We start from the raw sequence: 15,577 nt of genomic DNA, 5'->3' as shown, positions 1-15,577 counted from the left end.
TCACGCCGTCTCGCTCCGCCCTGGCAGCCGGCGGGAATTTTCCACAGGTGGTTCCACACTTGCCTTCGCGTTTGCTGAAGAGCGTGCAGCTCGTGGAGACATGGCCGCCGTGCTGCCGGAAGTGGTGGAAGAGCTCCTGAGCGAGATGGCCGCGGCAGTGCGGGAGAGCGCTCGAAGTACGGAGCCGCAGGGTGCGGAGGCGGGAGGGCGTGCGCCGCGGGGCATGCGCCCTCCGGCCCTGGCCGCGGGGATGCTTCCCTCTACCCGCCGAGGAACTCGGTCTCTAGCCCCCACCATCGTAAAAATGAAAAAACAAGACAGACAGCAATTCGTAATTAGTAAAGTTTGGCTGATGGGTTGGAGTTGTGGCCAGTGCAAGGTCGAACTCCACTACCAAAAAGGAAGAAAGGAAATGCATTTGGTCGAATTAAAGTGATATATGTTATCCAGCAGTATGTCCTCTCCCTCCGGGAGCAAGCAGGAAGGCGGGGAGACCTGCATAGGAAAGAGGACTGTTGAACATTTTATTCATTATTCTGAATTGTTAATTGTTATCTGATCAGTGTAGGTGCTGATCATAACCTTGAAATTAATGCTCTCGTGTGCTTTGCCCAGGAAACAAACGTTTTGTGTTCACAAAATCCAAATGCATAGGCAAAAAAAATTGCCGCAATGTTGTACAAGTATTTTTCCCCCTTTGGCCAGCAGAGAGTGCTCTGTACCTATGTTCACCAAAAATCACTGAGAAAGTGATCTGAGCATACAAGTATAAAACTTCCCATCAAAATGTGCTAATTAAAGCTGGTGGCTCATGCCTTTATCCTAGCTACTTTAGAGGCTAAGGATCACGGTTTGAAGCCAGTTCGGGCAGAAAAGTCTATGAGACTCTTATCTCCAATTAAGCGCGCGCACGCGCGCACACACACACACGCACACATACAGCAAGCCAGAAGTGGAGCTGTGGCTCAAATGGTAGAGTAAGCCTTTTTTTTAAAAAAAAAAAAAAAAAAAAAAATCACAGAGAGGGCTGGGAAGGTGGCTCAGTGGTAGAGCGCCTGCCTTGCATGCATGAGGCCCTGGGTTCGATTCCTCAGCACCATATAAACAGAAAAAGCTGGAAGTGGTGCTGTGGCTCAAGTAGTAGAGCACCAGCCTTGAGCTGAAGAGCTGAGGGACAGTGCCCAGGCCCAGAGTTCAGGCACCATGACTGGCAAGAAAAAAAAAAAACTCAGGGACAGCGCCCCCAGGCCATGAATTCAGCCTACACTTACTAATTAGACCTATTCTTTCAGGGTTGGGAATTTAGCTCAGTGGAAGAGCACTTCTGGCAAATGTAATGCCTTTAGTACAGCCTTCAGCTCTGTGGAGAAAAAAGGCAATTACAACTACTCTTCCAATGTCAAGATGTCAGATTAGAACTCCAAATTGCTATGGCGTATTCATTTTTATGCACTCTGTGCAAGTTTGAATTCTTTTTGGGCTTTTTCCTTTTTTTAAATGTGTGCGTGTCCAAGACTGGGACTTGAGCTCAATACCTAATTCTTTGGCTCACTGACTAGTATTCTACCAACTGAACCATACCTCCAACCCTTTGAGTCCTCCCGCATGCCACCACCCGAACCCCCCCTCCGCAGCTGAGGACAGAACTCAGGGCATTGCTTTTCTAATGAGCTAAAATCCTCAACCTCCTTGAGATTGTTTTGGAAAGCCAGAAAAGTAAGCCACTTTTGTTCTCTCCTTTCAGTCAAAAGTAATAAGAATTTGGGGCCTAATGTTGTTAGCCCAAACAGTTCTTCTGGAACTCTTAAGGTTGATGCTCAAACTTGGGAATGTTATGAGTATCACAACAAGCCTTGCCAGACTTGTGGTGTCTGTGCCAGAGTGGATTAATCCACACACTGACAATCTTGAATTGGCCTGAAAGATGCACTTGATACTGGAACCACTGCCATTGATTCCTGTTTTTAGTAGAACCAGACTGACAATTTTGGTTTTGTTTGTCTTCAGTGATGAGGTGAAATTCAGGATCTTGCATACACTTATGCAAATTCTCTACCAGTGAGCAATATTCCTAGCCCGGCAAAACTGTTTTCTGCTTTTTTTAAATCTTGGTTCTAGGTAGTCATACACACTTCCTAATTCCAGTTCTTCAATGGTAATTTTTAAATCAGGAACCCAAGTTTATACTTGTAAGATGAAATATAGTCATATCTGAGCCCTGCAGGAAGCTGTAATTACTTTTCCTGTGTAAATTTTTGGTTTTCCTGGAGTTATAACCCCTCTTGGCTTTGATTTCTTGCTTAGTTTTCTGCTTATTTATGCATAATCCTGCCTGTTCTAAATTTCCACTCACAATGTTCTGGTGAATTACGTGTTTTACAGTTTTATTTTCCTGAAATCTCTCCTAGAGCCTTTGACTTGCCTAGTATGAACTAGCTAATCTTAGCTGTCTTCTGAGATCTCCCTTCACTGTTACTATCTTGAGAATTCTCTTTACCTTGATTGGGCCTTATGTCTGGTATATATTTTTTTTTTTTTTTGGTCCAGTCATGGGGCCTGAACTCTGGGCCTGGGCGCTGTCCCTCAGCTCTTCAGCTCAAGGCTAGCGCTCTACCACTTGAGCCACAGCGCCACTTCTGACTTTTTTCTTTTTGCTTATGTGGTGCTGAGGAATCGAACCCAGGGCCTCAGGCATGCAAGGCAAGCACTCTACCACTGAGCCACCTTCCCAGCCCCTATTCTGTAGTTTTTCTTTCTGGTTTTCTACTTTATTTAATGGAACACATACTCTGGTTTCTTCCTCAAGAAAGAAGCATGAAATGTAGTCTTTGAGGCTTTACATGTCTGAAAAAGTGTTTGTTTTTTACCCTCATACTTAATTGATAGGTTTTTTAGGTATTAAATTATATGTTGGAAATAATATTTCTCCAAACATCTAAAAGTGTTATTCCACTAGCTTCTAGTGTTGCTACTGATTTTTGTATATGGTTTTTATTATCTCTAGAAGTCTGAATTATATTTGTCCCATGGTATCAATTGAGGATTACTCACAAGACCCTCTGTGGGTACAACTGATATTCAAATCCTTTACATAAAATGGCATATAACCTATATACTTATACATATCCTCCTATATAGTCATGATTACTCATATGCCTAATACAATGCAAATTCTACATAGATATACTGAGTGGTTAAGGGAATAATGACCAAAAAGTCTGTACAGATTAAGTACAAGCATAGGTTGGATTTCTTGGAGGGAAGTATAGAAAACAGGGTCTCAATATGCAGTGCAAGTTGACTTCCAGCTTGTTGATTACAGGCATGAGCCCAACCTCTAACTGTTTTTGACCAAAGGCTGGTGAAATCCATGGGTATGGAGGGCCAACTGCATCTTCCTTTTATGACCAGTATTGTGAATCATCTGCAAAGGTTTATTCTTGTTTTTCACTACCCATGTGGGTACTTAGTGGATCTTTTCAAGCTAGAAGTTCGTATTCAATTCTGGAAGCAGTCTTTAATTTGCTTGATGGATGAGTTTCCTCCCTCTGTTTTTTCATTCTTGCTGTTTGAATGTCCTTTATTGTCTCTCTGAGTGACTTATCATCTGCCTTGTATTTCATCGTGTTCATTTTCTCTACTGCCTTCAGCTGTATCTGCCAGATTTCGCATGCATTTTTGTTGCTTCTTCTGTCATATTTAACTTGTAACTTTTTCCTCTGAAGATCCTTTATTATTTCTTGTGCCTTATTTTGTAATTGCATTAGCTTGTTTTCTTTTTCCTTTCATGCTATTAATGATAGGTGTCTGAATTTTTCTTCTCTCTGCAATTTTTCCCTTTAATTAGCTGTTTTGCTGTGTCTTCTTCCCTTTGTTTGATAATTTTTATTTGTCTGGTCATGTGTAAGAGTAGGAGACTGGGTGTGGAGGAGCTTATGGATAGTCAGTGTCACTGTAATTGTTTTGGACCGGCTACTTAGTTGGGAAAAACATTCTGACTGGAAGTGAAGGCTTCTATCCTCCTGCCTAGAGCATGGAAGCCTGACTGCAGACTGTGTAGCTCAGTGATTGTGTAGCATGTGTGAGGTCTTGGGTTCAATCCCTGGTATCTCAAAATAAAGAAAAAGTAGCCTGCATTTGTGTGGCTGTAGAACCTAAGCCTATGCTTCCCAGAGTGAAGGAAGGAGCCTAATACTTCTTAAACCTACTTTCAAAGAATCTTTATTTCAGGGCTGGGAAGGTGGCTCAGTGGTAGAGCGCTAGCCTTGAATGCATGAGGCCCTGGGTTCCATTCCTCAGTACCACATAAGCACAAAAGAAAAAAAGCCAGAAGTGGCGCTGTGGTTCAAGTGGTAGAGCGCTAGCCTTGAGCTGAAGAGCTGAGGGACAGCACTCAGGCCCAGAGTTCAGGCCCCACGACCGGACCCCCCCCCCCAAAAAAAAAATCTTTATTTCAATGTCCCTGCTTGATCCCCACCTCCATAGCTATCTGGTGTCACCAATATAGAAAAGAAGTACTGGATTCTGGATTACAACTGGGTTGATGGTTGGCTTGCTTAAGATTCTGAGATCTTAAAAATTATTTTCTGGGCTGGAAGGTGGCTCAGTGGTAGAGTGCTTGCCTTGTATGCATGAGACCTGGGTTCGATTCCTCAGTACCACATAAGCAAAAAAAAGCCAGAAGTGGCACTGTGGCTCAAGTGGTAGAGCACTAGCCTTTCCCAAGCCCAGAGTTCAGGCCCCGCAACCGGCAAAAAAATAAATAAATAAAATAAAATACTCTTCTACTCTTCTACCAACTTCCAGCATACCTTAGCTGCTCTTTCTCCCTATCTTTCTTACCCCTGGATGTTATTTTTTAGCCCCTTTATTATTGTTTTAGTGGCATTTGGGGAAATAATAAAATTACTCACGTAGGTTGAACTTACCATCTTGGTTATAGTCTTTTCGTTATAGTCTTTTAAAGATTTTTATGTCTCTAGTCATTAGTTTAACATGACTAATGTGCGTCCATTTCTGTATTACAGTTCCTGATGAGCATCTCTTATCGTAAGTACATGTTCTGCTGTCTTTATAATTTTTTTAACCATTACTGTGCTTTAAAAGCCAGACTCGTACAGTATCAATTGTTGGCATTTTAAGAGTTATGCTAAACTAGGAACAATATTTTTTATATGATTGTTAAAAAAAAATCTCTCCAAGTAAATAGTCAGCATTATATTAATCAGTACAAGGCATTCTTGTATTAACCTATTTGTCACTAGAGAAACTGTAGCTGTTATACTAACATAGGAAAAAAACTAGAAGTATATGTATCCTTACAGAAAGACAAGCATTATTTATAGATAATGTAACTACTTAAAAAAGAAAAAAACATTAAATTTCTAGTTATTTTAATAATTCAGCTTTCAGTGGGTTTTGTTGTTTGGTCATTTATTTGGTTTTGGTTTTGGGTTTGTTTTTTTTTTGTCAGTCATGGGGCTTGAACTCTGGGCCTGGGCACTGTCCCTCAGCTCTTCAGCTCAAGGCTAGCACTCTACCACTTGAGCTATACAACGCCACTTCCAGTTTTCTGGTGGTTTATTGGAGAAAAGAGTTTCACAGACTTTCCTTCCTGGGCGGGCTTTGAACCGCAATCCTCAGATCTCAGCCTCCTGAGTAGCTAGGATTACAGGCGTGAGCCACTGGAGCCTGGCTTTTATTTGGTTTTTGAGATAAGCTGTCTATGTAGCTTAGGCTGGTCTCAAACACATGATCCTCCTGCCTCAGCCTCCCAGCAAAAATACAGAAATCAAGTACCATTCTCCTTTATATTGCAAAATCCAAAAATATAATTATACTCTTAATGCCAATAAAAAAGTAAAAAGTACTGAGAAAGAAATTCCATTTATTGCATGTATACACATTTAAATATGCCTTTAAATTCCTAAAGATGGATTTAGATAGTGTAACTCAATAGTAGAGATCTTGCCAGACATGTACAAGGCTCTGGGTTCAATCACCAGCCAGTGGTTACCTTAAAAGGAAGGAAGATGGTGGGATTTAGAGAAAGGCTTTAATGTTTTCTCTATTTCCTTTTTGGCTGGGGTGCTGTCCCTGAGCCTCACTGTGCTCAAGACTAGCGCTCCACTTGAGCCACAGGGCCACTTCTGGCTTTCCTGAGTAGTTTTTGGAGATGAGCGTCTCATGGGGACTTGACTACCCGGGGTTGGCTTCAAACCTTGATCCTCAGATCTCAGCCTCCTGAGTAGTTAGGATTATAGCTGAGAGCCACCAGCACCTGGCTTGTTTTCTTTATTTCTCTTATTTCTTAGATTTTTTTTTTTTTCGGTCGTGGGGCCTGAACTCTGGGCCTAGGTACTGTCCCTCAGCTCTTCAGCTCAAGGCAAGCGCTCTATCACTTGAGCTACAGCGCCACTTCCAGTTTTATACTTTATGACAGAAAAATGAATGACCACTTTAAAAACAAAAAAAGAGAGAACAAATAATAAAACAACACAAATAGCCAAAAGCTTTGGTTGAAAAATGATAAATCTTATGGTGACCATAAAAATGAAAAATAAGGGCTGGGAAGGTGGCTCAGTGGTAGAGCACTTGCCTTGCATGCCTAAGGCCCTGGGTTCGATTCCCCAGCACCACATAAGCAAAAAGAAAAAAGCCGGAAGTGGTGCTGTGGCTCAAGTGGTAGAGCGCTAGCCTTGAGCTGAAGAGCTGAGGGACAGCGCCCAGGCCCAGAGTTCAGGCCCCACGACCGGACCCAAAAAAAAAAGAAAAATAATAAGACAGCTTTTTGCTGTGTGTGGATGGCTAATACCTATAATCCTAACTACTCAGGAGGCTAAGATTTGAGGAGGAAGGTTCATAGCTAACAAGGTCAGGAAAATCCATGAGACCTTCATCTCTAATTAACCACCAAAAAAACCATAAGTGGAGGTGTGGTTCGAGTGGTAGTACCCAGGCCATGAGGTCAAGCCCCAGTCCTGGCAAATAATTAATAATAATAATACAGCTTTTCACCTACAAAACTAGTAATCACAGAAAAATGTGTTGGGAAGTACATGAAGAAATAACTGATACATGGTAGGAATATAAATTGGAAGGTAACCTGGAAACAGGCAATATAGCTTTTAAAATACATTGTCTTCAATATATAGTCTACCTACAAGAATGTACCCCAAGGAAGTAATCATAGTACTCATTAACATTTGACAGTGAGCTTACTCATCCAGTATTGTTTATGATAGCAACAAAGCAAAACAAAAAATCTTGGAAACAATCTAACCAAAATATACTTGAGGAGAATTCTTTGAGGCCATTAAGAGTGATATAGAAAATATTTCTCATTCAAGAGATGTTCGTAATAGGTCATAAAAATAGAAAAACATAGATTTAAAAAGTTCTAAAATTTGGGCTAGGAAGGTGGCTCAGTGGTAGAGTGCTTGCCTTGCATGCCTGAGGCCTGGGTTCAATTCCTCAGCACCACATAAGCAAAAAGAAAAAAGCCAGAAGTAGAGCTGTGGCTCAAGTGGTAGAGCGCTAGCCTTGAGCCGAAGAGCTGAGGGATAGTGCCCAGGCCCAGAGTTCAGGCCCCATGACCGGACCCCCTCCAAAAAAAAAGTTCTAAAACTTATTATCTTGGCTAAGGTTCTCATTAAGTTTTATTTTTATGGACTAAATCTTTGTATGTTTAATTGAAAAACTCAAAAGCATTCCTTCCTACCTCCCCAATAGTTTTATATATGAGATTAGTATGTAAAAAGAAAATAAAGAAATATACCTATTATATCTTCTAATTTATAAAAACAATAACATGTAGATGTGTCCTCATATGTACATATGCATGTGTGTGCAGAAACATTAACAGGAAAGAAACTGATAAATTCATGTGCTAGGGGTGTAGCTGAGTTGTTTGTGCTTAGCATGCGTGAAGCACTTTGTTCAATCCCCTGAACCAAACAAAAAGAAAAGAAATGCATATGACTGCCAAAGAGATTAAAGGAAGGTGGGCAGAAAAGAAGGAAGCAACACAAAAGATTCTAAAAATGGCTTCTTTATCTGCAATAGTTTAGTCACTTAAAAAGAAAAAGTGGCTGGGAAGGTGGCTTAGTGGTAGAGGGCTTGCCTTGTATGCATGAGGCCCTGGGTTCGATTCCTCAGCACCACATAAGCAGAAAAAGCCAGAAGTGGCGCTGTAGCTCAAGTGGTAGAACACTAGCCTTGAGCTGAAGAGCTGAGGGACAGCGCCCAGGCCCAGCGTTCAGGCCCACTACTGAAAAAAGAAAAAGACCATCTGAAATAAACAAGATTTTAAGTCTATTCTAGGGGGCCCTTGAGTAATTTTTTCAAATGAGTTTTTAAGAATCATTAAGTATGAATGGGTTGGGGGTGTAGCTCAATGCTAGAATGCTTCATAGCATGCAGAGGTCCTTGTGTTTAACTCCCAGCATTAAAAAAAAAAAAAATTGTCAAGGATGGTGATTGTTCAGGTCAAGTTATTGAGATGACTAAAGTCAGACCCTCTAATCAAAGCCTTTGTATTTCCCAGGCTGAAGTTTATCTTTGGCTCATCAGCCATCCAGGCCTTGGACCTAGTTGATCGACAGTCTGTCACTTTGATCTCATCACCCAGTGGACGTTGTGTTTACCAGGTAGATGTTTGGAGGTGGGGATGATCTTAAGAAAAAACCCTAAGACACAAATCTCTTTATGAATTTCTGAAAGCTGCAACCTTCTTGAAGTTTTTCCTGAGGTACTGAAAATTTTTGAGCCAATTTAGTAAAATTAACATAAATAATTTTACTTATTTGACAAAACTTTACTGCTATGATATAAAATAATGTTTTGATGCATGTACACCTCCTGAGAGGGCTTAAATCCGGCTATTAGTATTTCTATCTCACATACTCATTTTTTGTGATAATACTTAAAATGTACTTTTAGGAAATGTCCAAGTATACAATGCTTTGTTATTAATGATAGTCATAATATTGTATAATAGATCCAAACTTACTCTTCCTGCATAACTGAATTTTTTTTTTAATTTTTTTGGTCATGGGGCTTGAACTCTGGGCCTGGGTGCTGTCCCTCAGCTCTTCAGCTCAAGGCAAGCGCTCTACCACTTGAGCCACAGCACCACTTTCAGTTTTCTGGTGGTTAAGGAGATAAGAGTCTCACAGACTTTCCTCCCCCAGCTGGCATTGAACTGTGATCCTCAGATCTCAGCCTTCTGAGTAGCTAGGATTACAGGCTTGACTCACTGGCACCCAGCTAACTGAAATTGTTGACCAATATTTCCTTAACTTCTTCTTCTCTACCCCTAGTTTCTTGGAAACCACTATTCTACTTTCTTGCTTCTATGGGTTCAACTAGTTTAGAAATCCATACGAGATCATGTGCATTTTTCCTTCTTTGCTGGTTTATATCACAATATAGTCTCACTAGGCATTTAGTAATTAAATATGACCTATTAACTATACTCACTATCATTGTATGGATCTAACAATAATGTAGAAGAGGCTCATCTGTTGTCCAAGCTTTGCTGAAGACTAGGCTGGGAGAGATTTTTTTTTTTATTGGATTCTGATTTATTTACAGTGAACCTCTTAGCACTTAGACTGTATCAATTAACTCATTGAGAAACCATAGCAGTTAATTCCTGGGTAGTAAATGAATTGGGGAAAGCTTACTTTGAGAATATGTGCCTTTGCCATTCCACATTGTAGCCTAAGTTTATTGACCTGGAAAAACACCAGGTGTTTCATTAAGGAAAATGGAGTACATTTGGATGCTATAGTTACAGTTAAAACTTTTGTTTGGTATTTTCCTACTCAGAAGAGACTATCTGGAAGGAGCATTTTCTCATGGTGAATAATCAGTCTCTTAATAATCAGTTCCTTAATATATTATTTGTACATGAAGAGGCATTTCTGTTTTATTGTTTATGTAGTTAAAATACTGAAAACTCCAGAACTGTGCCTTGACTCAGAATTTTGGTCTCAGTTGCATTTGTAAGTGTAACACTTGATCTGGGTAAGCACATCCTTACCATCCTCCATTTTTGTGATCTCATTGTTAGTTACATCTTAAAGTTCTTGTTTAATTTTTTTAAATTAACTTAGTTTCCCTTTCTGTTTTGGTAGTCAACATGAATTGTTTAGCTTTCTGTCATTCACATCTTATGTTATAAAAGAGTTAAATTCCTAGGTCTGCGGTTGTCAGCATGGGCTTTAAATTAAGTGAAATTATAGAAATCTACATGTTCACGTTAACCTTAATGGTTGATTTGTCTAGTAATACGGTGAGGATTTAGCTTCATTCAGAGGTTGTATACAATAATAAAAGCTGTGTCACCTACCACCTTGATACCCCACTAGTTATCTTTCCATAAGTCAACCTTTATTCTCATAGGTCAGCCCTCATAAACTTACCTCCAGGTATAATGTGTACTTATTCTAAAGTCATCATTTTGTTGCTGAGTTGCTTTTGAGAAACTTGGTTCACTTAGGAAGGGAGATAGTTGGTCAGGTGAAGCTAAGTAATGCCACAAGAACAGTGACCTCCAAATTTGACAGACTTACAAAAACGGAGTTTTACATCCACTTGTGTATGAAAAGTTGATTGCAGCTGTGCTCCAAATCACATTTATTCAGGATCTCAGTTTTGGTGAATTAATATGTGGAGTGTTGTAGAAGTCATAGCAGAGAGAAAAGAACATGATATGCTACAAGTTTCTGCTTGGCTATTTACATTGCATTTGCTAATGGAAGTCACATAGCCAGTGTATTTTTAGTAAGACAAGAATGAATAATCTTTTCTCCAGAGAGTAGTGCCAAACAGAAGAATAAATAATACAGCTTGGGCTGGGAAGGTGGCTCAGTAGTAGAGTGCTTGCCTTGCATGCCTGAGGCCCTGGGTTCGATTCCCCAGCACCACTTAGGCAAAAAAGGAAAAAAGCCGGAAGTGGCGCTGTGGCTCAAGTGGTAGAGCGCTAGCCTTGAGCTGAAGAGGTGAGGGACAGCGCCCAGGCCCAGAATTCAGGCCCACAACCAGACCCCCCCCAAAAAAATTTTAAAAATAAAAAAAATAATGCAGCTTGAGACTACAAAGTATCCTAAAGACTTGGAGCAGTCATAAAATAAAAACTAAGCCAGGCATCAGTGGCTCATACTTACAATCTTATTTACTCAAGACACTGAGATTTGAGAATCTCGGTTCAGAGCCAGCACTCGCACACAAATCCTTCAGATTCTTATTTCCAATTAGCCTGTAAAAAGCTGGAAGTGGAGCTGTGGCCTGAGTGGTAGAAGACCAGCCTTGAGGGAGATGAGTTCAAGCTCCAGTGCTAGCGCACACACACACTCTCACACACACATACTCACTTTCTCTCTCTCTCTCTCTCACACACACACACACACAACTGGGGCTGGGGATGGGGCTTAGTGGTAGAATGGTTACCTAGCATGTATGAAGATTTGATTTCTCAGAACCACATAAGAGAAAAAGCTGGAAGTGGTGCTGTGGCTCAAGTGGTAGAGCACTAGCTTTGAGCACAGAGAAGCTCAGGGCCAGAGTCTAGGCCCTAAGTCCTCAAGCCCCAGGATCTGAAAAAAATAAAATAAAATAAATAAAACTGTACCTGTGAATTGATGATTGCAGACGTGGGCTGCCCTCCTTGGAACGTAACTGAAGTCATAGCAGACTTCCTCCAGAGAGATTTCTACAAGTCTAGTCATGGTCTTGAGTATCTTTTTTTTCCCTGCATATTTCTTTTCTAAAATCTCATTTCTTTGGGGGAGAAACATTCCAGATTATGAGTGGAAGTACTAGGCACAATTCCTATAAAAGAAGATCATTTTTCCATTGAAGGGGAAGGACCTTCATTAAATTATCCCTAAGGTCAATTTCCAGTTTTGAACATTTCTAATGCAGATTTTTGTCTGATAAATTGGGTTCATTCATTGTTCACTGCTAGATTAAGAAGAAACAAACTTAAAATACTCTCTTTACTGTATTTACTGCCTCAAGCAGTTGAACACTTGAATTTGAATCTCAGTCAGCCTTTGAAGGAATCAGGCAAGAGAGGCTCTGTGGAATTTGCCCTGATCCCTATTCAGCATAGTCCAGGTAGCACTCAGATGGATTGAGGATCCACAACAAGAAGAAACCACTGAATGAATCATCTCTCAGTACAGAATCAAAGGCTTATTACTCCTTACATTGAAATCTGGAAAGAAAAAGCATGGAAGATCACTAAGGAAGAACTCTTAGCCATTAGTAAATAGTTTGGGCATCCAAGGATCAGTCATGTCACTTTGAATACTGGTGAGCTTTTTTTAGATTCCAACAGCAAAAAGTCTGCTATAATGCTGTCTCCCCAGTGAAAGTCTCCCGGATACATTGGAAACTTTCTCTGTTGATAATGAGTGGTATCCGAGACAAGTTATAACACAATAAGAAATATATAAGATGTTATTTTTAATACTCAATTTAAAACAGCTAAAATCCTTAATGGATACAGTAGTCATCTTACCCATCATTGGCCTTTCCTGGTCATCTAGCAACCCACAGTGAATTCTGTCAACTTGGTTAAAAAACTTCACCAAAATGGCTATCGTGTGACCCATAAAACAAAAACACCTGAATTTGCTATAATTCTTCAACAGTGAACATTACCAGTTGCCTTATTGTGTGGGGAGTAGGTTGAGCTGACATAATTTTTCTTTAAAAAATTTGACTTTTTTTTTTTTAGTGGTCATAGGGCTTGAACTCTGGGGTTTGGGCTCTGTCCTTGCGCTCTTCAGCTCAAGGCTAGCACTCTACCACTTGAGCCACAGCAGCACTTCTGGTTTTCTATTGATTTATTGGAGGTAAGAGTCTCATTGACTTTCCTGCTCCGGCTGGCTTTGAACTGCGATCCTCAGATCTCAGCCTCCTGAGTGTCTAGGATTACAAGCGTGAGCCACTGATGCCCAGCTAAAACTTGACTTTTTCATTTAGATTGCCATGTTAACTCCTAAGCTAATTTGAAGGCTCTGTGGTAAATTTGTGACAATTTATTGTGAACTAGTCCTTGGGTATTTCTGCTTCCCTTGAATACTAATAATAACCTTGTATTTCCAGTTTGGAAATTAGGAATGAAACTCTGTGTTAGTCAGCTGTCTATCAGTATAACATGCCTGAAATGAATCAACTTGAAAGAAGAAAAGGTTTGTTTTGGCTCCCTGTTTGAGAGGTTTTAATCAAAGATTTTGGCTACTTGGTAGTAGAGACTTCTCCGACAAATCTGTCTAATCACATACAAACAAATCTTACTTTATCTCTCTTTTAAAAAAATTCCTTGTGACTGCCATCAGCACTCCCACACACTTATCTGTGTTCGCCTTCCATCCTGAGAGATGAGTAGGCAGCTCTGGGCTTGCCTCTTCCTGAGACCTCCATCCTGAGCACTGAGTCATCCCTTTCACAAGATTCCTTGCTCTATTTACTCTTCTCACTCTCAAATGCTTTTCAAAAGTCCTTCTCTCCTTTTTTATCCCAAGACCTAGCCACTCTTTACCTGTTCCCATGCTTTCTTGAAGTATGTGATGGAAGCTTTAGCAATGTATACACATGCTGTGAAATACCAGAGGTTAAGAAACCCCACAATGAAATGTAGATGGGAGAAGCTTTCCCTTTCACCTCTTTGGATATCTCTGGCATCAGCCCCATGAATCACTAGGCATAGGAACAAAATGGTTTGTAAAGATGGTTTAACTAGCCTGAAACTCTTCAGTTTCATTGTCTAAAGTCCTAAAGGGCAGAGAGCATGCAGAGAGATGGATGTGTCCATGCTGAAGGGAAGAGAAGAAAAGTTTCCCCCTTTGCATAAAATACTGCAGTTTTTTTCCAGTGCAGTCTGCAGCACTGAGTCACCAGATGGATAAAGTCAGGGCGGGGTGGGGGTGAGGTCTGATCCCATCTGTTCTTTTTTTTTCTAGGTACTTGGAAGTTCTGGTAAAACATACACATGTTTGGCTTCTTGTCATTATTGCTCCTGTCCTGCATTTGCCTTCTCAGTGCTGCGGAAAAGTGACAGCCTACTGGTAAGGAAGGAAAGGCCGTTGACACTGTAGACAAATCAAGGGGGAAACTATCAGCCCTTATTTTGTGGTTTAAGAGTTTCACAAAATGGGAATTGTACTGTGTGTTGAAATAGTGGTTTAATGCCCTCATCTTCAGTCATCTCTCTGTGTCTAGCCTCCTGAAATGCAGTGTCATTTTTAGAATTACATAAATTTCCTGCTTTTTCATATAAAAGGCCACAGATGATGTTTTGGGGAGAACAACAGGGTGATCCTGGACATAGGTACTGGGAATTCAGGTGGCCCAACAAAAACAGGAACTAAATTGGATGCTGGCAACTGAATATCCCCAACTCTAGATAGGGCTTGTATGTTCTCTCTGCCTGAAAGGCAGGCTGGCACCTAACATGAGGCAGGAGTGCCTTTTCCTGTCCCTCTAAGCGTATGCTAATTTTATCAGTCTAGAGCATCAAGCAGGAACAGGACATATCCACACACTTATTCCATAGTGAAGAGCTGGATGCTATTTATTAAGTCTTGACAAAGAAGAAAACAATAGGGTCCACTTCTTTCACACTGTTAGCTTCTAAAACATCTCTTGGGAACATCTCTTGCCAGGTTGGCTATCCCATTTCTCAGAAGGCCACTGTCTTTAACTGATGAATCATAAGTATGTTTCCCCAACTTCCAACCCTGCCCCACCCCAGAAATATGACAGTGGTTAAAGGAATAGCCCATAGTTTCTGAAAATATGGATAAAACAGGGTTAAGTGCTGTCCTCAAGTCGTGGTTGTCAAATTTAAATGAGATCATCTGCGAGGAGTGCTGAGCAGCCTTGCAGTGAGTGCCGCAAGGAACGGTAGCCAGTGCTATGATGGCTTTTTGAAGGCAAGGAGGAGCCTTAGCTGAAAGCACAGACCACGTCCTCCTCCTCCTCTTCTTAGATGGTGATAATGACACTGGTCAGCTGTGGCTCTGTCTGTTGCTAATAAGTTTGTGTTTTGTATTCCAGTGCAAGCATCTCTTGGCAGTTTATCTTAGTCAGGTTATGAGGACCTGCCAGCAGGTCAGTGTCTCTGACAAGCAACTGACTGACATACTGATGGAGAAGAAATGAGAAGCAAGAAAAGTGCAGATAGAACATCATCTTTGAAAACAAAAGCCCATCAAGAACTGCATTTAACTTGCCACAGATCACAAGAAAAAGAAGTGAAATTGATCATCCAGAGACTTCTTGTTAGTGTCCCTTTTCTTTGATAGGCTGCAGGAGGGACTTTGGGTGGGAGGTGGGAGATATGGAGGGTATGTGTATAGCTTGGAACCCTGTGCAATCTTCTCATGGAAACACGCCTCTACAGGAATTGAGTATTGCATATTCAAAGAAATATCATGCTGTGTTCACAACATGAATTTTTTTTCTATGTGTGTATTGATACTGACACTTGAACTCAGGCCTCTGTGCTCTTGCTTGTCATTTTCACTCAAAGCTGGTGCTCTACTACTTGAGTCACACCTCC

General features: G+C 40.8%; 1 protein-coding gene across 1 annotated transcript; it reads left to right on the top strand.

Annotated features, from left to right (window-relative positions):
- Window positions 1-7: 7 nt before the first annotated feature.
- Window positions 8-15,464, top strand: Zswim7 (zinc finger SWIM-type containing 7). The gene is made up of 5 exons (XM_042672091.1): window positions 8-176; window positions 5,028-5,049; window positions 8,546-8,648; window positions 13,977-14,081; window positions 15,073-15,464. Exons 1-5 carry the CDS (start codon window positions 101-103, stop codon window positions 15,175-15,177), a joined length of 411 nt encoding a protein of 136 aa, XP_042528025.1. The 5' UTR covers window positions 8-100; the 3' UTR covers window positions 15,178-15,464.
- Window positions 15,465-15,577: the final 113 nt, after the last annotated feature.

The sequence above is a fragment of the Dipodomys spectabilis genome, unplaced genomic scaffold, assembly GCF_019054845.1.
Source record: "Dipodomys spectabilis isolate Male_0828 unplaced genomic scaffold, ASM1905484v1 ptg000018l, whole genome shotgun sequence".
NCBI lineage: Eukaryota > Metazoa > Chordata > Mammalia > Rodentia > Heteromyidae > Dipodomys > Dipodomys spectabilis.
Note: the sequence above shows the minus strand (reverse complement) of the source record. Positions and strands in the feature narration are given on the sequence as shown.

Excerpts from the sequence above, each read along its gene's own strand:
- Zswim7 (XM_042672091.1), top strand. The coding sequence starts at position 101 with ATGGCCGCCGTGCTGCCGGAAGTGGTGGAAGAGCTCCTGAGCGAGATG. Across the intron at positions 5,050-8,545 it reads CCTGATGAGCATCTCTTATC|GCTGAAGTTTATCTTTGGCT; the intron begins GTAAGTACATGT and ends TGTATTTCCCAG. Across the intron at positions 14,082-15,072 it reads GGAAAAGTGACAGCCTACTG|TGCAAGCATCTCTTGGCAGT; the intron begins GTAAGGAAGGAA and ends TTTGTATTCCAG.